The sequence below is a fragment of the Zootoca vivipara genome, chromosome W (genome assembly GCF_963506605.1).
Source record: "Zootoca vivipara chromosome W, rZooViv1.1, whole genome shotgun sequence".
Lineage (NCBI taxonomy): Eukaryota > Metazoa > Chordata > Lepidosauria > Squamata > Lacertidae > Zootoca > Zootoca vivipara.
In genome coordinates this window covers 4,270,077-4,294,173 of record NC_083293.1, presented here as the reverse complement: position 1 = coordinate 4,294,173, position 24,097 = coordinate 4,270,077, and the positions used below count along the sequence as shown (strand labels likewise).

At 46.2% G+C, this 24,097-nt stretch overlaps 1 protein-coding gene across 1 annotated transcript in view; it reads left to right on the top strand.

The window, feature by feature from the left end:
• Nucleotides 1-2,756, top strand: part of HPRT1 (hypoxanthine phosphoribosyltransferase 1) — a 46,402-nt gene extending 43,646 nt beyond the window's left edge. The window contains exon 9 of the mRNA XM_060270016.1: nt 2,490-2,756. Within this exon, the coding sequence (XP_060125999.1) occupies nt 2,490-2,537 (48 nt within the window). The 3' untranslated portion in view covers nt 2,538-2,756. The remainder of the gene's footprint in view (nt 1-2,489) is intronic.
• The last annotated feature ends 21,341 nt before the right edge of the window (nt 2,757-24,097 follow it).

Sequence of the window (24,097 nt, the reverse complement as noted above, 5' to 3'; positions counted from 1 at the left end):
TTGGTTTCCTTCCTTGACCCAGGTGGCGCTGTGGTTAAACCACTGAGCCTAGGGCTTGCTGGTCGGCGGTCGGCGGTTCGAATCCCTGTGACGGTGTGAGCTCCCGTTGCTTGGTCCCAGCTCCTGCCAACCTAGCAGTTCGAAAACACGTCAAAATGCAAGTAGATAAATAGGAACTGCTACAGCGGGAAGGTAAACGGCGTTTCCATGTGCTGCTCTGGTTTGCCAGAAGCGGCTTTGTCATGCTGGCCACATGACCTGGAAGCTATACGCCGGCTCCCTCGGCCAATAATGCGAGATGAGCGCGCAACCCCAGAGTCGGTCACCACTGGACCTAATGGTCAGGGGTCCCTTTACCCTTTACCTTCCTTCCTTGAAGCCTGCGTTGAGGTATAATCTTGATAGCCATCGTGGAGCGTATTAGTCGGTGATCCGTCCAGCAGTCGCCAGTGCTCCTCATAGCTCTGGTAAGGAGCACATCACAGCGATCTTTAGCACGGACAATAACATAGTCTAAGAGGTGCCGGTGGTTTGGCCGAGGGTGCCTCCATGAAGTTTTAAATTTATTTTTCTGTTGGTAATAACAAGGTTGTGTGCTGACAGTAAGAGCTGTTCGGCAGTGGAATTTGCTACCAAGGAGTGTGGTGGAGTCTCCTTCTTTGGAGGTCTTTAAGCAGAGGCTTGACAGCCATATGTCAAGAATGCTTTGATGGTGTTTCCTGCTTGGCAGGGGGTTGGACTGGATGACCCTTGTGGTCTCTTCCAACTCTAGGATTCTATGATTCTATGATTCTATGCACATATCGTCAAAAGTAAGATTCCGTTCTGGTTGCTCTCTACCTGCAGGTTGCATAGCCCTACGTTGAATGCATCCCAAGAAATCCAAGACAATTCTAATATAGAAAGGGAAGTGTATGGTGACAGGGCTTTAGAGTGGGGAAGGATAGGCCCTGTATTTGAAGGACCCCTAGAAATGCGGAGCCAACTCTTTGGGCAGTCAAAGAGTCTGCTGCTCCAGAGCAGCGGACACGGAGCAATGGATTCAAACTTCAAGAAAGAAGATTCCACCTCAACATGAAGAAGAACTTCCTGACAGTAAGAGCTGTTCGGCAGTGGGATTTGCTGCCAAGGAGTGTGGTGGAGTCTCCTTCTTTGGAGGTCTTTAAGCAGAGGCTTGACAGGCATATGTCAAGAATGCTTTGATGGTGTTTCCTGCTTGGCAGGGGGTTGGACTGGATGGCCCTTGTGGTCTCTTCCAACTCTAGGATTCTATGATTCTATGATTCAGTGTTGGAGAGGAGAGAAGCACCCAGTGTCGGGGCAGGGAAGGAGCTTTGCCAGGACCGCAGCAATGCCTCCGCTCGCTTCCCTTTCTCCTTCCAAAAAAAGAGGGCGCTGTGCTTGGGGCATCTGCTGGGGCTGTTCCTCGCGACCCCAGTGTATTTATGAAGAACGGGATTAGCTTCTCTCATGTTGAAGCCCCTAGTAGAAGCCAAGATGTCCCCTGGGTCCTATTTCTTGAGATTGAGATTGAATCCCGACAAGACAGAAGTACTGTTTGTGGGGGACAGGAGGCGGGCGGGTGTGGAGGACTCCCTGGTCCTGAATGGGGTAACTGTGCCCCTGAAAGACCAGTTGCGCAGCCTGGGAGTCATTTTGGACTCACAGCTGTCCATGGAGGCACAGGTCAACTCTGTGTCCAAGGCAGCTGTTTATCAGCTCCATCTGGTACGCAGGCTGAGTCCCTACCTGCCCACTGACTGTCTCTCCAGAGTGGTGCATGCTCTAGTTATCTCCCGCTTGGACTGCTGCAATGCGCTCTACGTGGGGCTACCTTTGAAGGTGACCCGGAAACTACAACTAATCCAGAATGCAGCAGCTAGACTGGTGACTGGGAGCGGCCGCCGAGACCACATAACACGGGTCCTGAAAGACCTACATTGGCCCCCAGTACGTTTCCGAGCACAATTCAAAGTGTTGGCGCTGACCTTTAAAGCCCTAAACGGCCTCGGTCCGGTATACCTGAAGGAGCGTCTCCACCCCCATCGTTCTGCCCGGACACTGAGGTCCAGCTCCGAGGGCCTTCTGGCGGTTCCCTCGCTACGAGAAGCCAAGTTGCAGGGAACCAGGCAGAGGGCCTTCTCGGTGGTGGCGCCCACCCTGTGGAACGCCCTCCCACTAGAGGTCAAAGAGAACAACAACTACCAGACCTTTAGAAGGCATCTCAAGGCAGCCCTGTTCAGGGAAGCTTTTAATGTCTGATGGATTTCTGTATTTTAGCGTTTTGTTGGAAGCCGCCCAGAGTGGCTGGGGGAACCCGGCCAGATGGGCGGGGTATAAATAACAAATTATTATTATTATTATTATTATTATTATTATTATTATTATTATTTCTGGGTCACCTTCAGTTGGAACAGTCTCTTTGTTCATCTCCTAGCTGTTAAACCCCTAATCCACGAATGTGCTTTTTTTACCCCTCTCTCTTTCAGCACATTTGTGTCATAAGCGAAACCGGGAAACAGAAGTACAAGGCGTGACAGCAGTGGCTCCCGCACGACAGCTATGGGACTCTGATACGTGCGTCTACAGTGCATCCATTTTCTCCTGCCTTTTGCTCTGGTCGCCGCCTTAAAATCGTAGAGTTCTCCGACTTTGTTGTCCATTTGCTCGCTAATAACTTATTGCATGTACAGTAGAACAACCTCATCTTGTTCATTTGCATTTGAGAAACAAAAAGAGGGTGCCGTTGTGTGTTCTCTCTTTTTCTTTTCTTTCTTAAGAAAATTGCACTATGAATCTACTGATCATAGCTGCCAAGTTATCCCTTTTTTAAAGGGAAATTCCATTATGCTGAATAGGCTTTCTCGCGAGAAAAGGGGAAACTTGGCAGCTATGTCTACTGATTCGAGCTCCTTTCCTAGTGGGATTTGCGGTGCGTTTGACCCCCCCCCCAAACATATTCCTCCCTCCTCCTCCCCTTTTAAACATCAGAACTCAAATAGTTTTAAGTACTGTAAATGTCTAAGGCATTTTAAGGTGGGAAATGATATTAGTAATATTTTTTTATAAAAAACACGAGTAATTTAAGTTTTATATAGTAATGAAAGCAGAAAATTAAGGTGGTTGTTGGATGTCCAGGGCGTTCCACCACCCTGCCACAGAGGCATGATGTAGTTGCCTTACTTGCCTCTGACAAAAAATAATGCCATTTCAGCCTGAAAAGAGAGCGAGTGACATGTATACCAGGCTTTCCACCTCACCTCCTATAATTGTATAGTCCACCTTGAACTTCTCTTACACGAGCCCGAGGGGGAGAAGAAAATGGGAATTGATTCACAACACCGGGATTGCCCCCTCCAAGCGGATCCTGTCTTAATTTCCCTTTCCCTTCTCCATCAGCAAAACTGCCTTTCGGAACTATCTCCCTGTATTTCGCCTCAATGAAAAACGATTGTAACGTCGACTGTGTGCACAACCGACGTACTTTTAAATAAAGGCTGTTTCTCCAAAGGTAGCTCCTTGACGACTGACGACTGCGCTGGCTTCTTCCATCTGCCAAAACATCTGCGGTGCATATGCCTCCTCGGGGTTCGCTGAACCGTCCCTCTCTGTTGAAGGAAGGAAGGTCTGCGGGCCCCACAGCTCTCTGCACTAGATGCAACAAGTGGCAAAGATCAGTTGTTCACTAAGCACCCATCGGAGGATGCTTTGCAAGTTATCCTTCTATCCTTTCCCCCCCTTAGCTTGTTTCTTTGTGGGCTTTTTCAAATGGGCGGTTGGTTCTCCATTGCTCTTTCCAGGTAGGCATTTTATCGAGCCACATCAGAAATGCATTGAAATGCTGGGCGACCACAACTCTATTTTAGTTTACTTCTGCCATCTCGCACGGTTCTGTGCAAGTCGTTCAGTTGCTGCTGTGCAAGGAAGATTGAAAGTGCCACGTTTTGCTCTTGCCAGGCCGTCGCTTCCAAAGAGTGGAGGTGGTGCTTTGAAACTGCGGTTCAGGGTTGCCCCACCTCTGACCCCCCCCCCTGCATTTTACAGAGACCTCCGCCTTTTGTTGAGCAAGCACCTTGCAAAAGCAGATTTTATGATAGCTGATACGTTGAAGCATTTGCTCTTAGAATAGAATCATAGAATCACAGAGTTGGAAGAGACCCCAAGGGCCATCCAGTCCAACCCCCTGCCAAGCAGGAAACACCATCAAAGCATTCTTGACATATGCCTGTCAAGCCTCTGCTTAAAGACCTCCAAAGAAGGAGACTCCACCACACTCCTTGGTAGCAAATTCCACTGCCGAATAGCTCTTACTGTCAGGAAGTTGGCCGAGGGAGCCGGCGTATAGCTTCCAGGTCATGTGGCCAGCATGACAAAGCCGCTTCTGGCAAACCAGAGCAGCGCACGGAAACGCCGTTTACCTTCCTGCTGTAGCGGTTCCTATTTATCTACTTGCCTTTTGACGTGCTTTCGAACTGCTAGGTTGGCAGGAGCTGGGACCGAGCGACGGGAGCTCACCCCGTCGCAGGGAATCGAACCGCCGACCTTCTGATCAGCAAGCCCTAGGCTCAGTGGTTTAACCCACAGCGCCACCTGGGTCCCCATTGGTCCTGTTTCTTGACACTTGCATTTTGGCCTGAAGCACTGTGAATTTCTTCAGAGGGCTCTCAGCTTCTGTGCTCTTCTGCTCGTCCCTCTTCCAAAAGAATAAAATGCCTATTCTGCACTTTTCCTTTGAACTTCATTGTCTCTCCACAATCTGCAACTAGACTTATGAAGCTATTTGAGAGCAGTACACGTGAAAAGGACCTAGGAGTCTTGGTAGACCACAGACTTGACATGAGTCAGCAGTGTGATGCAGCAGCTAAAAAAGCCAATGCAATTCTGGGCTGCATCAATAGGAGTATAGCATCTAGATCAAGGGAAGTAATAGTACCACTGTATTCTGCTCTGGTCAGACCTCACCTGGAGTACTGTGTCCAGTTCTGGGCACCACAGTTCAAGAAGGATACTGACAAGCTGGAACGTGTCCAGAGGAGGGCAACCAAAATGGTCAAAGGCCTGGGTAGATCTTCCTTCCTCCATTTCTGAGCAATCAATAGTCTTGCTGCTACACACGCATACAAGAATATGTTTCTCTTATTATCAGGTATATTATCTGGAATGATGCTCAGTAGTAAATACTCTGGGTTTTTTCCAAAAGTCACCCTCAACATTTTTTTCATTTCTTCATAGATTTCATCCCACAATTTATGTATTTTTCCACAGCTCCACCAACAATGAAAATAATTTCCTCCTTTTTCACCACATTTCCAACAATTGTCTAAATCATTTCTATATATTTTGGCTAATTTATTCGGGGGTCAGGTGCCATCTATAAACGAGTTTCAAGATGTTTTCTTTTATATTCGTGCTAGCCGTAAATCGCATCGAAACTTTCCATATACTCTCCCATTGTGCCGTGTAGATCGGCCTCCCTAGATCTTGAGCCCACTTTGTCATTACCTCTTTAACTACTTCATCTTTTAGCTCCCATTCAAACAGAAATTTGTATATTTTTGATAATGATTTCTCCTTATTTTCTATTAATAATTCTTGTAATTTTGACTTTCCAATTGTAAATCTACCCACAATCCAAGAATGGCAATTAAAATTGATTGAATTCATGAATCTAGAGAGAATGACGGCAGCAATTCGAAACACCTCTAAACAGAAATCCAAATTGGAATGGGGAGTGGTAGAGGAATATTTTAAAAGAATTGGTATAAAAACAGAGTTGATGATCTGTTTAAATTAGATAGTCATGAGGAAAATAAAAATTTGGAAAACAACAATATAATAAAAACAAAAATCAAAGACAGATACAACAAATGAAAGCAACGCAAATTCAAAATGTATTTATAAGGTAAGCGGTGGGAAATGACTTGGAAGGTAACTTTGTTTCCTTTTCTGACTGGGAATAAGTATACATGGTATAACAAGATTTATACATAACACTATGATTTTATGATTTTATATTGTCATGTTTTATGAAATTCAATAAAGGTGATTTTTAAAATTAAAACAAAAACAAAAACAAAATGGTCAAAGGCCTGGAAACGATGCCTTATGAGGAACGGCTTAGGGAGCTGGGTGTTTCCTGCTTGGCAGGGGGTTGGACTGGATGGCCCTTGTGGTCTCTTCCAACTCTATGATTCTATGATTCTAGACCAAATTAAGTGCCCAGAGTATTGTTGCTAATTTCAGCATCCAGTTCCCTCCCCTTAACATCTGCCAAGAAGCCTAGGATGGGATAAGAGCTGGTGTGGAAATGCAAAAATGAAGAGCCATTGGGTGTAATTATTTGAACAAGAGGAGAGTTGTGTAATAGTTCTCTACTTCTGCTTCTTTCGGCCCCCTCTGTGTACTCTCATTTCCATGGCATCTGTATGTTGAGACTTGAGTAACCCTCCCCCCCATTTTCCTGCCATATGCATTCTTTTTCTTTTAAATATGATTTTTATTGAAATTTTCAAGGTACAAAAAATCATAATAAGACACATTTTTTTCCATTTCATTTCTACCTCCGCATTTGTTACCTGGAAATTTGTTACCCCATTGACCTCACCTGGAGTACTGTGTCCAGTTCTGGGCACCACAGTTCAAGAAGGATACTGACAAGCTGGAATGTGTCCAGAAGAGGGCAACCAAAATGGTCAAAGGCCTGGAAACGATGCCTTATGAGGAACGGCTTGGGGAGCTGGGTATGTTTAGCCTGGAGAAGAGAAGGTTAAGGGGTGATATGATAGCCATGTTCAAAAATATGAAAGGATGTCATATGGAGGAGGGGGAAAGGTTGTTTTCTGCTGCTCCAGAGAAGCGGACACGGAGCAATGGATTCAAACTTCAAGAAAGAAGATTCCACCTAAATATTAGGAAGAACTTCCTGACAGTAAGAGCTGTTCGGCAGTGGAACTTGCTACCAAGGAGTGTGGTGGAGTCTCCTTCTTTGGAGGTCTTTAAGCAGAGGCTTGACAGCCATATGTCAGGAATGCTTTGATGGTGTTTCCTGCTTGGCAGGGGGTTGGACTGGATGGCCCTTGTGGTCTCTTCCAACTCTAGGATTCTATGACTCAACTGCTGCGGTGGTGAGAATTGGGCACCCTGCGGAGCGAAGAGAAATGTCCCCCCACCTCCGCGCCCCCTAAACTGGAACCGATCTCTACTACAAAGCACATACATACACAACATCTCCAAAGAAGCAACCGGCGGCTGGAGCCGCAAGACTAGTGGGATATTCCTCAGTATTAATTCGGGAATATATTCCAAACTCATGTTTTGGAGAAAGGAGCGATAAAACAGCACAGACTCCTCTGCGATTTTAGCTTTGCTCCCGGCGGGCCAAAGAGATGCTTGCCGGCTGCACCACGTTAAGGAACTGGCTCCTCCGCGCGCGCTTTGAGCACCCACGGTTTTTCCCAGGGCAGGGGGAAAGCACCCGATGCCACGTGCTTTGCCAGGGTCCCCCGAGCCGAGCTCCACCGCCCACCCCGGGCTTCCAAGTTAAGTGGCGGTACTTTGGATTTACGCCAGAGTAAGCACGGAGAGTTTAAAACTGGGCCACGAGGAACAGCCCCCACCGCTTGGGTCCAGGGAGCCGACACGCGGGGCTGGCATTGCGGGGTTTGACTGGCTATGGCGCCAGGGCAGCCGAGGCCTCTCTCCTGGGAAAGGACGGAGATACATCCCAATGGCCGCTCTGCCCATTCCCGGGCATGCACAGGCAGCCGAGGCCCCAGATGCTGACCGCGGCGCATAGTCCCAGCCCGGGCTGGCAGCATGCAATGTGCCCGGGAGCCGCTAAGCAGCCTCCGAACCTCTAAACCAGGCATCCCCAAACTTCGGCCCTCCAGATGTTTTGGACTACAATTCCCATCATCCCTGACCACTGGTCCTCTTAGCTAGGGATCATGGGAGTTGTAGGCCAAAACATCTGGAGGGCCGCAGTTTGGGGGTGCCTGCTGTAAACCCCAGGGGAGACCCAAGAAGAGCTGCGGGCCGGTAGACTAACTTCACGAGAACTTTAACCAGGAACTTTTAACACTTCTCACCCCAACCTAAACACGTGCAGATTAATGCAAAGAAGCATCGGGCCCAGGGGGATCTAGGTTAGACGCTCCCCCCCCCCCCCGCGAATGTGCTTCGTGTGTTAACTCTTTGCAAGCCCAAATAAAAATAAAAAAATCCTTCCAGCAGCACCTTAGAGACCAACTAAGTTTGTCATAGGTATGAGCTTGCAGGGGTGTGTTTGGTTCTTGCTAGCGGGTTTTTGAAAAATTGTTTTAATCACTACCAAGCTCTGTAAGCCCTGGCTCAGAAATCTGCCTTCTGCACTTGCATTTGCATACACAGCATCCATCATCTTGTTCGTGACATAACGTTCGTTACACACCATCTAGGCCAGGGGTCCCCAAACTAAGGCCCGGGGGCCAGATGCGGCCCAATCGCCTTCTAAATCCGGCCCACGGATGGTCCGGGAATCAGCATGTTTTTATATGAGTAGAATGTGTCTCTGGGTTTTTTGTGGGGCATAGGAATTCATTCCTTTCCCCCCCTTCAAAATATAGTCTGGCCCCCCACAAGGTCTGAGGGACAGTGGACCGGCCCCCTGCTGAAAAAGTTTGCTGACCCCTGATCTAAAGGTAAAGGGACCCCTGACCATTAGGTCCAGTCATGACTCATCTCGCATTATTGGCCAAGGGAGCCGGCGTATAGCTTCCAGGTCATGTGGCCAGCATAACAAAGCCGCTTCTGGCAAACCAGAGCAGCACATGGAAACGCCGTTTGCCTTCCCGCTGTAGCGGTACCTATTTATCTACTTGCACTTTGACGTGCTTTCGAACTGCTAGGTTGGCAGGAGCTGGGACCAAGCAACGGGAGCTCACCCCGTCACAGGGATTCGAACCGCCGACCTTCCGATCGGCAAGCCCTAGGCTCAGTGGTTTAACCACAGCGCTACCTGGGTCCCTTGACACACCATCTAGGCAAAGTTTAAAAACGCTTATTTAAAATTGTGTTTCTAAGTACTGTACCGGGGCGGAGCAGGGCAGGGGTCATCCAACTGCACAGCAATTTCTCGCTGGCAATTGTCGCATATAACCTCAAAACGACTTGTTGCCATGTGGCACTTTTAAAGCTTTTTTTTTAAAAAAAAAAAGTTTCAGGTAACCTCAATGGGGCTCAATAGAATCATAGAATCATAGAGTTGGAAGAGACCACGAGGGCCATCCAGTCCAACCCCCTGCCAAGCAGGAAACACCATCAAAGCATTCTTGACATATGCCTGTCAAGCCTCTGCTTAAAGACCTCCAAAGAAGGAGACTCCACCACACTCCTTGGTAGCAAATTCCACTGCCGAACAGCTCTTGCTGTCAGGAAGTTCTTCCTAATGTTTAGGTGGAATCTTCTTTCTTGTAGTTTGAATCCATTGCTCCGTGTCCGCTTCTCTGGAGCAGCAGAAAACAATCCTTCTCCTTCCTCCATATGACATCCTTTCATATATTTGAACATGGCTATCATATCACCCCTTAACCTTCTCTTCTCCAGGCTCAACATACCCAGCTCCCTAAGCCGTTCCTCATAAGGCATCGTTTCCAGGCCTTTGACCATTTTGGTTGCCCTCCTCTGGACACGTTCCAGCTTGTCAGTCTCCTTCTTGAACTGTGGTGCCCAGAACTGGACACAGTACTCCAGGTGAGGTCTGACCAGAGCAGAATACAGTGGTACTAATAGGGCTTACTTCTGAGTAGACAAGATCAGACTTGCACTATAAGAGGCTGGATCAAACTGGACATCCTCTTACAGATTCCAATACTCCAGGGCCCTTAGGCCATGCCAGATGGTGTAAAGGGATGTGTTCTCAGGGAAATCTGGAAGTCACCAGGTTGGGGAAAGTCTGCGCTGGAGTTCATCATTTTTCAAAACTCTAATGTCCTCACACTCCACCAGTTATTTGTCTCCTGCCCAACCAAGTGAGACCCACATAGCACAGTGGAGATTATCAGTGCATTCATGTCACTTCGATGGAAATGTATATATACCTGTTAGCATTTTAAACTCTGGGGTTTTTGATACTCAGTCCCTCTCCAAGGAAAAGGTAAGAAGGTAAAGGACCCCTGGATGGATGCGACTGGGGTTGCAGCATTCCTCTTGCTTTTCAGGCCGAGGTGAGCCAGCGTTTGTCGGCAGACAGCTTTCCGGATCATGTGGTCAGCAGGATGAAACCGCTTCTGGTGCAACAGAACACTGTGACAAGTGCCAGAGCGCACAGAAATGCCGTTTACCTCCCCGCCACAGCAGTACCTATTTATCTACTTGCACGGGTGTGCTTTTTAACTGCTAGGTTGACAGGAACTGGTAAACAGCAACAGCTCATCCCATTGTGCAGAAGATTTGAACCCCCAACCTTCCCATTGGCAAGCCCAAGAGGTTCAGCGGTTTAGACCACAGCACCACCCACTCCCAAAGAGTATAAATAGCAGGGCTATTTGCATGTGCTAAAATTTCCTGCTTTATAGCACCAACTAGAAGCTATATAAGTTCATTTTGGATATATTTTTCTAGGTAGTGAACCATCGTTTCTTGAACTTTAACTCTGTGCAAATAAATGTTTGTTCATGATAGATCAAAAAGGGCCAGATATTCTACAAAATTCAAAAAAGCTGAATAACTAGCTCACAGCACAACTTTTTAGCTGCACCAAAGAATGCAAAGTTTTGCATACTGTGAACTCTAAGCAAAGCAATGAAGTGGTCCAAGATTCGTCACCAATATTGTTTTTCTTGCCTAGTTTTCTGCTAGTTAGTACCATCAATTATTTTCCCTTTATTTAAGTGCAATTCAAGTTCTCTCCAGATCCGATCTTTTCCTCTCATGCGAAGACAGAATTACTTCAATGTTCTTACAGTCTTTTGAACCCATTCTGTGTTGGAGTAATGCACCATTTTTTTGCAAAAACCTCATCTTTTGAAGCTGAACATGTCAACCATTGATGGCACACTTCACCATTTGCTAGTCTCCTCATAGTGTATAGGGGAAACTCTTATGGTTTTTGAGTGTGGAATTCATGTGATACGACCTGCTGTGGTCCATGTTGTATTGTAAGCTATCAAAAAGTTGTGCCTTTTTACTTGTTATGTGATATATATATATATCCAATCAACTCTACGGTTGGTCTATTTTATGTATATTCTAATATATGAATTACTTAAAAATGATAAAAGAGATATAACAAAAACTAATTTGTGAAAAACGGTGCCCTGTGCCCTCTTAAGGTCTGTGCTGTGCCTAGCTGTCCTGAGCTCATCTCTGATCTCAGAATCCTGTAACAAATATGCCTGTTCTACATTTATTTATAGAGGGTTTTCCCCAAACTTCTGAGTTAACTGACCCCTTGATGAGCTTATAAAGTTGTTATCAATCCCAGCCTAAATGAGTCTAAATGAAACAAAGGAATCTCAGTATACAACCAATATTTATTGATCAGCAGTCACCATTACAAGGAATCATAAAACGTCAAACAAACAGAGTAATACAAGTGAAAATAACACATTTTTTATATCCTATAATGAGACAGAATGGGTTTTAACCGTTGTACTGAGGAATCATTTTATTCGATACAGAGGTTCCTCATCGGCAGGGGGCTGCCCTCTGCACATGCCTATTATTTTTGAGGCTCATAGTTACTAATCATAGAATCATAGAGTTGGAAGAGACCACAAGGGCCATCCAGTCCAACCCCCTGCCAAGCAGGAAACACCATCAAAGCATTCTTGACATATGCCTGTCAAGCCTCTGCTTAAAGAGCTCCAAGGAAGGAGACTCCACCACACTCCTTGGCAGCAAATCCCACTGCCGAACAGCTCTTACTGTCAGGAAGTTCTTCCTAATGTTGAGGTGGAATCTTCTTTCTTCCCTAATGATTCACAGCATATCTCATAAACTTCTTTTTCACCCCAGTCCCCTTTCGACACCAAGGTGTTCGTTCACCTCTTGCACAGCTCTGCTGACCCCCAGAGGGTCAATGTTGAACAATCAGGGGGGGAAACCGATTAATAGGTTGTTGTGGGGTGGGTTTTTGGTTTTTTTGGCCCACAATTGCTCAGATCTTGTAGGCAGAGAGCTTCAAGAGCGCATATGATAATTTTTAAAAGTTGTAGCCAACAAATCTTTTCAGCGCGAGCCCACCCACCCATTCGCCCCAAAAACCTACCATATTGGAGGGGATGTTCAGAACTCAATCTTTGAAACTTTCACCTGGTATCCCCGACATGCTGATGTCGGCGCAACAAACAAACAACCCAAAAGAGCTTCATTTTGAGAGGTGCCAATGTCCAGCTGCGCTAAAGCAGCCAAGCAATACTGGAGGCGATCCTATACTCCAGTATTGACGTGCTGCTAGAGCACAGCAGGCAGATGTTCCCCTTCTGCAGTCACCTCTGCGAGGCTCAAGGATGGCATGATGCTCCCCCTCTGTCTGAGCAGGTAGTTGTGCAAAAGAAATGTTTACAGGTGGCTTCTTATTTGCTTTAGCAAAGAAGCAGTCTTCGGACTGAATTCCACGGGACAATTCAAGCAGGCTTTGGAAATGGCTTTCGCCAATTCAAAACGCCCCCTTTGAGCTGCAAAGGCTCCTCCCATTTCTATGAAAATCTAAACTTTGAGAAAGAAGGCTGGCTCTGTGTCTACATGAGCACAGGATTAGGGAATAACATGCAACCATTTCCCCAAGATTCCTTCAACCTAGAGCACTTTTAGACAAAAAAAAACCCTAACATGCTTTTAGTAAAAGTCATTATAGAATCGTAGAGTTGGAAGAGACCCCAAGGGCCATCCAGTCCAACCCCCTGCCAAGCAGGAAACACCATCCAAGCATTCTTGACATATGCCTGTCAAGCCTCTGCTTAAAGACCTCCAAAGAAGGAGACTCCACCACACTCCTTGGTAGCAAATCCCACTGCCGAACAGCTCTTACTGTCAGGAAGTTCTTCCTCATGTTGAGGTGGAATCTTCTTTCTTGAAGTTTGTGGAGGAAACATTTGTGGGGGAAACATGCAACTTAAAAAACAAGTTAAATATTTCTAAACATACTTGGCTGTGCAATCTACGAGTTCGGCTAGACCGCGAGCGTCTTGGCTATAGCCGTGCCGATAAATGGGTGGCCAGTTTTCTTGTCTTCTTAACCCTTGAGGTCGTGAGGCAGCCCAGAACGGTCTGTATCTCCTTGTCCCTACAAACCATGTCGTGCTGCTACACCTCCTCAAGGAGAACTATTTGGGTGACTGTTTTCCAGGAGACCCTGTCTGCAAAGTCAAGCTATGGAGCACAAGTTACTGGTCCTCCTCTCCTCTCCTTTCTGCCCCCAAATCCCCCATATCTATGGGGAGAGTGTTGGAACTATAAATAGAACTAGTAATTGCAGTAGAACAGTTGCAACAGGAAGCAACACACACACACACACACACACACACACACACACACACACACACACACACAAATGGTTGCAATACATATTTTATATAAAAGTGGTGAGTACAGAGGACAACCAACCCTTTAGACCTGTCTTCACAATTAAACAACAAAGGCTATTAGAGGAAGTTGCATGTGCTAATTTCTTACAGGGGGGAAACCCCTCTCTCCCAGATGTGAGTGTAGTACAAAAAGCAAGAAATACAGACAGTTCATCGCACCCATCCCGTTTGCTCTCCGCTTTTATTTTATTTAAAGAAAAAAATTATCTGTCAAAACACAAAAACGGGCAATTGGAACCGGGGTGTGATCCAATGCAATTTAAACACCATTTAAGTCCAATTGCTGCCAATGGGAGAATTCTACTTAGGCTTAATGGTCTCCCATGAAATAAATGAAAACGATTTAGCAATGGGACCTAGAAGTGCTTAACTTTGGCTGAGATGCACACCTGAGGCACCGGTTAGTAGTAGGACTGTGTCCAGCTGCCTTTGTCACCTGGTGCCCTCCAGGTGTTTTGTACTTCAGCTCCCTATGCCCCCAGCACGGATGGGAGGGTACCTAGTTGGCAAAGGCTGCCAGACAGTTTCCCAAGCCCTGCAACGTAATCTCCAAAGAATACTCAGCATGACATAGATCTGCCAGATGCAGGGCATCTACCTGCCAGTTTCTTAAGAATCACATACAACAGGGCACAACCTTTTTTTCCACCCAAATAATAAACTGGCTGTCCACTGTGAATTGGAGAAACATGTTTTGAAAAGGCATGGGATGGAGATACAGCCACTGAGTAGAACTGCCGGCTGAAAGTTCAGAACGAGGAAGCAGACTTCATTGCTGCAGGTGGGGCTCTGTTAAAATTAAATAGGGTTAAAAGCAGATTGCGTTTACAGATGTGGAACAGGAGCTGGTACTTCACTCAACTCTTTGCCCAAGGAAAGGGCAGAGAAGAGGCTGTTAGTTCGACACTCTGGCTGCCGACCAGCCCCCGCCAAGCAAACAAAGGCTGGCGTTTGTGGCATCTTCCAACTTTCCCTCCTCCGCAGACTCCACAGCAGAAAATACACCATAATCATATATATAGAGAGAAGTGTGTGCGTGTGCCCACAGAGGCTCCCTTTCCCCTCACTTCAGAAGGCACAAAGGACCTTAGAAGTTATCAGATCAAACTAATGGCCATGGTCCTTGCAGTGTTTTAAGAATAATTCCTTTTTAACAGACTGATACTTTAGTTTTGCAAAGTTAACGGCTAGCCTATAACTTTATTTGCATTCGTGAAAGGATATGTAAATAAGCTGGAAGCGACAAAGCCTGCATTTCAACACTGGACGACCTCTGTACTTTTGAGAAGGGCTTTTGTTACCCAAAATACTTTCCTGATCACAGGATATTACAGGGTCAATTCACAACAGTGCTCTCCTAACTCGTGTTGGGAAGCTTGGTCCTGTGAATGGTTCAACTGGGTGAGGCTGCAGGACAACCCAGACCTGCTACAACTCTGGTAAACTTCATGCACCAAAACCACATAATTCAAACTTCCAGTGGCCTGGATCTCCAGCACAAAAAAATGGCTGTAAAGATTCATTAGTGGAAGGTAAAAAAGAGTTGTATGAACCCATCTACACATGTCCAGCAGTACAACCCTATTGTTTTAATGGTTTTGTCAATATATATATATATATATACCTTTGCATATACTAAGCTGTAGGGAACTTAAATAATTACATAATACAGAAACCACAATCTACAGAGATACAAGACACACCCTAGCTAGGCTATTAACCAGGCACAACCCACCGGGAAAGTCTCCTGTGGACCTTGCACAAGAGCAGAGTAAGGTTCTTGTGCAATTCTCCTCTAAATGGAGATTGTGCAGGAGAACTTCCCACTGACTTGCCTATCCCCAGCCTGGAGCCCTCTAGAGGTTTTGGACAACAACTGTCATCATTCTTCATTACTGGCCATGCCGATTGGAGATGATAGGTGCTGTAGACCAAATTGTCTGGCAGACTGGTACCAGGCTGAGCAAAGGTGTCCTATATCAAAACACTGCGGCTACATTTAATATTTCCCATTTTATGTGTGTACATGGAATGTACACTTTAGCACCTACCTCAATACTGCACTGCAGCAAGACGCAATCATATTTCGGGTGGGGTGGGGTAAAATACTATTGATTTGGGGAGAAATACCAAAAACATTATCCTTAAAAAAACCCACAACCTTTAGAAATAACTTTCCTTCTTCCACTTGCAGTTGGAAAATATACAACCTAGATCAGGCATCCCCAAACTACGGCCCTCCAGATGTTTTGGCCTACAACTCCCATGATCCCTAGCTAACAGGACCAGTGGTCAGGGATGATGGGAATTGTAGTCCCAAACATCTGGAGGGCCGAAGTTTGGGGATGCCTGACCTAGATGTACCCTGCCTGATTCCTGTCCACCCCAAACTCCTCAAAATGCAACTTTAAGCAACCTCTCTACTTATATTGTTTCAATTTAGGGGAAAGCAGGATAAACATATTTTCCAAAAATAAATCTAAATAAATGGCAGCAAAAAAATTGTTTCCACTGTAGCATCAGCTTAAACAACAGAACCAAAACACCAAATAGCCACAAATATTAAAATTGTCAGTTTATTAGCAACAGCACTCCCAATTTGATAGACAACTGACACGTTTTTCTGTTTTTCTCATCCACTCAACTCAAAAGCATACACAGAGAGAGAAACAAAAAAATGCAGAAAAAGTTATCTAAAAGTTATCTAAGTTAACATTAAGTTATCTAGTTATCTAAGTTATCTAGGTTAACATTTGCATATAATTAAGTTTACACTTACACTTCAATGTATGGTCCTGCTACATATACACTGCTTAAATAAGAGGAAAAAAGTATTATGTTACATTGTTCCATGTTAAGAAGCTTTTTTCAAAGAAAAAATAATAAGGCAGAGAAAATAAGAGCTGAGTTCACTGGAAGTTAAGAATGCTAGTAGAAGTTTTCTCTCAAAACTGCTGACGATGAACAGTATCTTACTAGGGGGAGGCGCTTCAGTCTGGGTAGTGTCGCCTCCTTCAGATTTAAAAGCTACACGGCAAACCTGCAAATGGAATTTATAAAAAAAAAACCCGAATTCATTATGTATAAGAGGCGGGGGTTGAAATCTGTCCGGGATCAGCATTCATTCAAAGTCGACTGCATGCACAATACCAGAACAGTTTTCATTAAGTTCTGCAACCCGCTTTCCGAAGGCCATAAGAAACCCTATACCGCGCTAAAAAACGGTCTCTTTTTAAAATTGTGTACTGCATACACTTAAAATGTCAAAGGCTTTCTCCGGATTTCTCATGCCACCCCCCCCCCTCCAGACACCACTGCGCAACTGAAGCAGGCAAACACCCCTCACTTAACAGCATTTGCAGAGTTTGAAATAGTCATGTACTATATTCAAGTACTGTATTTAAGACAACCCAAAAGACTATATGTCAGTCACTCAAATTTACTGTGCAAAACAGGTCAGCAAAAATATATATAGAAAAACATAGTTATTCCCGCCTCTACCCCTGCCTGCAAAAGTATGAACGTTTTCTACATTTGTGGGTTTTGCTGAGCTTTTATACATTTCATTCACACACACACACACACACACATTTCAGTGTTTGTTGTTGAAGGGATGAATATTTGAGCAAAGTGCATCATTGGAGTTCATTTAAAAGCCATGACAATTTTAAGCATTACAAAATATTAAATTCTATGAGAATTTTTTAAAAAATCATGACATAAAGTGTTTTACAAATAACTATCAGTGCAAATACTTTTAAATTAAAGTAATTTTTTAAAGGCATAATATAGAAATTGGCTAGTAGTTTTAGTCATTATAATTATATTTTCTAAACATATTAAGTGTTGACTCTCCAAAGCAGTCAAAATATAATTTAAGAACTTATTTTCACAACACCTGTAGAATTAATATATATTAAAATGCATATATAATTTTAATTTATATATATTAAAATAAAGTATTTCTCAAATGGTGAATATTTGAAGTTTTGGTGGGAAATTGTAAGAATGTTGGCAAAATAATAATAATTGCGTGTGTAGTTAGTTTTTACTTCCTTCAACACCAATATTTTATGTTTCAATTCCAAAGTGTCTTTTGGTGTTTAAAGAATACTGTAATTATATTAATTAAAAATTGGGCCAACAAAAAGAGAATATTTAGTAAAAAAATAGAAATAAATTTAAGATATGCTGAGAAACAACAACACAGCACCAAATTGACGTTTCTGCGCTAGCCTAGCAGGGTCAGCCGTTAAGTGTACGCTTTCTTCCAAATTCTAAATATGACACGGCAGCTAAGGTGACAAGTGTCCCAAGGCAGCTCAGAAATATTTTCTTTCCAATTAACTTTTGTTGAAGGGGGTGTGTGTGTGTGACATAGCTGCCAAGTTCTCCCTTTTTTAAAGGGAAATTCCCTTATGCTGAATAGGCTTCTTCGCGAGAAAAGGGAAAACTTGGCAGCTATTAGGGGGGGGGGGTGAAGATGTGGCTGTGTGTTTAAATCTTTTTGGTACAATTGCATTTCTCTTAGGATGAACCTTGCACCTTTTTAACGCTTTCTCTGCTGGCCAGTGTTGTAACGGTCTGTACTGGAAGGTGCCCTCCTTTCGCTGAATTGCGAGGGGTGGGGAGAGAAGGGGAGACAGAAGTCAACCAAAAAAAGGGCTAGGCTTCCCCCTAGGTTCCCAAGTGTCCCCCCTGGTCATTTCAGAAGTGCGTCATTTGCGCTCTCAGGGCCAAGTGTGTGTTGAGAGGGGGGCGCAAAATTGCATTGGGGGGAAAAAATTGCATTGGGGGGGGAAAAGTGGGGAAATTAAGGGAGCGGCTGAACGGGAGTTTCTTCACTCCGAGTCCACCTAGGTGGTTGTTGTTGTTTTTAGAATGAAGAGAACAGAGGGATATGAAATACAAAAGAGGGATTTTGAAGTTCAAGAAAGAAGTGGATTGAAAGAAAAGGGAACTTCACTGGAGACCCGAAACGAAATCCTGTATATTCCTGCGTCTAAGACTACTTTTTAACCCAGGAAGATCTTCTCAAAAGTCGGGGGTCGTCTTATATGCCGGGTCATATTTCTTATACGGCGAGCATATCCCAAGCTCTGTATTTTAACTGGAAAAGTTGGGGGTCGTCTTAATACACCCAGTGTAAATGGTTTGCCATCTTCTCAAAACACACACACGCGAATAAGCCATTTTTGTGTAGCTTTTTTTTGTTCGCTTGTATCCGTTTTTAGCTAAAAAGTAGCAGGAGGAGGAAGAAGAGGAGGAGGAGGAGGAGGAAGAAGAGGAGGAAGAAGAATTAGAAGAAAGGAGAACAGAGCGGGGAAGGGGGGGGGAACGGGCCATCTCCTTTTAAATCCGCCCCCGCCTTCCCCGTTTCTCCACTTTTTAAACCCAAATTATATCCAGGCTTCCAAAGGGAGCGTCGTTTTTGGGTCCTCAGAGCCAAATTCCCCCCTCACTTTCTGTCCTTTTGCCCCCTCCCCCCCCTCAAAAATAAATTTGGAAAGGGAACCTACCTTCACCAATTCCCAAATTTAAAAGTTTCCCCACATTTGGGGGGGGGAAGTGTGCGTGCTATTTTAACGCTACATCATTTGTTTTAAAAAATTATAAAGGAGAAATTATGCTGGGGGGGGCATTGGCCGGTGCGCGCGCACCCCCCCCCGTCCCCCGCGGCGCCTCCTTTTCTCCCGGCCCTCCCCGGGGCCTCCCCACCCAGGTGGGATTTTTTGGGATTTTTTGGCGGTTTTTGGGGCGCCCCCCGCTCGCCGCCCCCCCCCCCTGCCTCAGGCGCCCTCCTTTTCCCCGCCCTCCCTCCTCACCTCCGAGTCCACTCGAAAATGGCGCCGAAACCGAAAAAACTCCGCCGATTTCATTGTAGCGGGAGCGCATAGGCTGCTGGGAGCGAGCGGGAGGGGGGAGGGAGACGGGGAGCAGGCGCCGCCCAGAACTTGGGAGGGAGGCGGGGATTGGCCAGGGCGAGGCCAGGCTCGGCCCTCCCTCGCCCCGCCCCCCCCCCCTGCGGAGTTTCTCGCTTTTGGCCCGCGCGCAAGTCAGGACTCGGGGCGCGTGGGAACGTTTCGCGCGGAGACTGCTCTCGTGTTTTCTTTTTCGGGTGGATGGACAGCCTCGGGGGGGGGGGGCACTGCCTGAACCTCCTCGCCTTGCTGCGCCCTTGGAGAGGTACTAAGAGCTTCCCATTTCTTGGAGATGCGAAAGGCTGCGCTTCTTATGCAACGAAATGAGATATATTTTATGATGTTTAGAAGAGATTTAGAATTGGTTAAGACTAAATTAGAAGCAAGGATTGTAAGAAAGGGACAGAGGACGGGATCACACTTCAAAAGGACCTTAACAGATTAGACAACTAATTGCTATCCAAGGGCCATCCAGTCCAACCCCCTGCCAAGCAGGAAACACAATCCAAGCATTCTTGACATATGCCTGTCAAGCCTCTGCTTAAAGACCTCCAAAGGAGACTCACTCCACCACACTCCTTGGCAGCAAATTCCACTGCCGAACAGCTCTTACTGTCAGGATTGGTTTGTAAGTGATTGGTTTCTAAGTGAAAAATTCAATAAAAATTGATTTATTTATTTTTTAAAAAGGACCCCCTCCCGCCAAGGAGGTACCTACCCCAGAGATTCCCCCCCCCCTCAGGGAAGAGGCCGATCCGATCACACCACCTCCAGGGAGCAGGCCGCCCCAACACCATATGAAGATGTTGAATAAGACTGAAATTCTTATTCCAAGGGCCAAGTAGGAGCCGGCCCAAAATGTTTCAAAGCGGAAATAGGAAGAAAGCCACTCAAAGGACGAAGAGGCCCAGAGCCACATTGCAAGACGGTTTTATTGGCGAAAAATAATTCTGCATTCCTCCTCATACAGCTTCACCCGCTGCTCTGCTTAGCCGCCAGCCGCTTGTCTCGTTCTTCGGCGATGGTGAGGCGGATGCCCTTCCCGCGAGGCAGCGAGATCCATGGCTTGTTGCCCTGGAAGGAGCACCAAGAGACAATAATTATTATTAATTGATTGATTAGTCATAGAATCATAAGAGTTGGAAGAGACCACAAGGGCCATCTAGTCCAACCCCCTGCCAAGCAGGAAACACCATCAAAGCATTCTTGACATATGTCTGTCAAGCCTCTGCTTAAAGACCTCCAAAGAAGGAGACTCACTCCACCACACTCCTTGGCAGCAAATTCCACTGCCGAACAGCTCTTACTGTCAGGAAGTTCTTCCTAATGTTTAGGTGGAATCTTCTTTCTTGTAGTTTGGTGGTGGACATGCGAAAAATCAAAAGATTTTGGGAAATGATATATAATGAGCTGGAAAAGATCTTTAAATACACTTTCCCCAAAAAACCGGAGGCTTTTTTATTGGGACATATAGGTCAGGAGATTGCAAAAGGAGACCAAGTATTATATATGTATGCGACAACCGCGGCTAGGACTTTGTGAGCCCCAAAATGGAAAACTCAGGAGATACCGACGAAAATGATGGACTATGCGGAATTAGCAAGGCTGACTAGCAGGATCCAAAACCAGGGAGAGGCAAGGTTTCGAAAAGACTGGAGTAAAGTTGTGGACTATATGGAGAAGAACTGTAGAAGTTTAAAGACACTTGCAGGACTGAAATAAATCCTACGAAATGACTTTAAATAAGGAACAAGGAACTGCGAGACAGGAGTTGGAAAGAAAACCAAATGAGGGGAGGGAGGGAAGTCAAAACTCGGCAGAGCACAGGGAATTTGAGATAATGGAATAGATGTTAAAAGGAGAATTTTGTGTTCTTATTGTGTGTTGTTGTGTTTGTTGTTGAATGTTCTGTTATTGTCTAATGTGTTTATTTGAAAATTTAATAAATTGCTTTTTTAAAAAAGCAAACAAATTCTTGAAAAATAAACACAGGAGAATAATAAAAGTAAAGGTAAAGGGACCCCTGACCATTAGGTCCAGTTGTGACCGACTCTGGGGTTGCGGCGCTCATCTCGCGTTATTGGCCGAGGGAGCCGGCATATAGCTTCCAGGTTATGTGGCCAGCATGACAAAGCCGCTTCTGGCGAACCACAGCAGCGCACGGAAACGCCGTTTACCTTCCCGCCGTAGCGGTTCCTATTTATCTACTTGCACTTTGAGGTGCTTTCGAACTGCTAGGTTGGCAGGAGCAGGAGCAGGGATCGAGCAACGGGAGCTCACCCCGTCGCGAGGATTCGAACCGCCGACTTTCAAGGATATTCAAGAAGGATACTGACAAGCTGGAATGTGTCCAGAGGAGGGCAACCAAAATGGTCAAAGGCCTGGAAACGATGCCTTATGAGGAACGGCTTAGGGAGCTGGGTATGTTTAGCCTGGAGAAGAGAACGTTAAGGGGTGATATGATAGCCGTGTTCAAATATATGAAAGGATGTCATATAGAGGAGGGAGAAAGGTTGTTTTCTGCTGCTCCAGAGAAGCAGACACGGAGCAATGGATTCAAACTTCAAGAAAGAAGATTCCACCTCAACATGAGGAAGAACTTCCTGACAGTAAGAGCTGTTCAACAGTGGGATTTGCTGCCAAGGAGTGTGGTGGAGTCTCCTTCTTTGGAGGTCTTTAAGCAGAGGCTTGACAGACATATGTCAAGAATGCTTTGATGGCGTTTCCTGCTTGGCAGGGGGTTGGACTGGATGGCCCTTGGGGTCTCTTCCAACTCTATGATTCTGATCAGCAAGCCCTAGGCTCTGTGGCTTAACCCACAGCGCCCCCTGGGTCCCGGCAATAATAAAAGCAAGATTTTTTAAAAAAATGCAAATGATAATATTTTTTTTAAAAAAAAGCAAACGAAAAGGAGATAATAAAAGAAAATAATTTCAAAAATGTAAATAATAAAACAATCATTAAAAATCCCATTTTGGCCAGCGCCCACCTTGCCGATGACGAAGATGTTGGAGAGCCTCGTGGCAAAGCTGTTGCCGTCGGTGTTTGACCACGTCAAAGGAGCCCGGGTGCCTCTCGCGGTTGGTTATCACGCCTATGCGCCCCAAGTTGGCGCCCCCAGTCACCATGCAGAGGTTGCCTATCTGGGCAACAACGGCCCTGCGAGGCGGAACTGGGGACTGGGCAAGGGGGACAATATATGGAAAGACAGTGGTTCCTCGCTCGACGAATTTAATTCGTTCCGCGGGTCTTTCCTTATAACGAAAAATTCGTCTAGCGAATCCCAAAGGAATGCATTGAATTTTGGGGGGGCCCATAGGAACGCATTAATTGAATTTCCATGCATCCCCCTATGGGAAACCGCGATTCGCTCGGCGAATTTTCCGTAAAACGAATTCGTCTAGCGAGGCAACCTCCGCTAGGAATAAAACCTTTCGTCAAGCGGAAATTTCGTTAAGCGCGGCATTCGTTAAGCGAGGCACCACTGCAACAATATAAAACGGCTTCAAAAAAACGGCAGGATGGATCTGATTTAAATCAAACTGAGGCGCCCGTCGCTTCTCATTGGCTGCAGCTGCCTAGCCCGCCCCTCACTCCCTCCCAGGCCGCCTGACTTAAGCGAGCCCAGCGAGGAGGGCGGGAGCCGAGGGGAAGATAGCGGAGAGGGAAAGATGCAGCGAGGGGAAGGTAGCGGAGAGCAGCCTGGGGGAGAAGCCCCTCAGCCTGGGGGAGAAGCCCCTCAGCGCACGCCCCCCCAGAGGTTGCGCCGGGTGCAGGATGAACGCCCCGAAGCAGCCGCTGCCTAGGCATCGCAGGAGGAGGTAAAGCCCAAATGGTTTGGGTTTGGGGGGGAGCCTCATGCGCCGCCGCGGGGATGGAGGTGACGGGTTGATTCTACGGCGTGTCTCGCTCGCTTTGCCTGAATTTCAGGTCCAAGCAATTCCGCCCCGGCCGAATCCTGTGCGTGCTTCCTCGGGAGTAAGCCTCCGCTCAATGGGGCGTGCGCCCAAGTCAAAGCGTGCAAAGGCTTGCAGGAACGGGCTCCCAAGCAGACCACTGCCTCTCTTCCCTCCTCGTTCCGCCCTCGTGTTTCCTTTAGGGGTGAAGCCTGACCGCATCTCTCTTCCCTCTTTCATACCGCGACCATAGCTGCCAAGTTATCCCTTTTTTAAAGGGATTTCCCCTTATGCTGAATAGGCTTCCTCGCGAGAGAAGGGAAAACTTGGCAGCTATGACCGCGACCTCCAACTCCCCCAAGTTTTCGAGTCCTGATGTTAGGCGTGGGCACGCGGAAGGGGGAATGGAGCGCTGTGCTAGAACTTGGGGGTCCCACCAACAAAGTAGCTTTTCTAGGAGGAGATAAAAGGCGGCGCCTTTTTTTGCCTTTCGACTGGTGATTGAGGTCCCTTTCTGAATCCACTCTATACAGTGTACATACATTGAAAGCAGTCTTTCCCAACCAGTGTGCCTCCAGATGTTTTGGGACTACAACTCCCATCATCCCTAGCTAGCAAGACCAGCGGTCAGGAATGATGGGAGTTGTAGTCCCAAAACATCTGGAGGCACACTGGTTGGGAAACACTGATTTAAAGCCTATTTCATGCAGCTGGC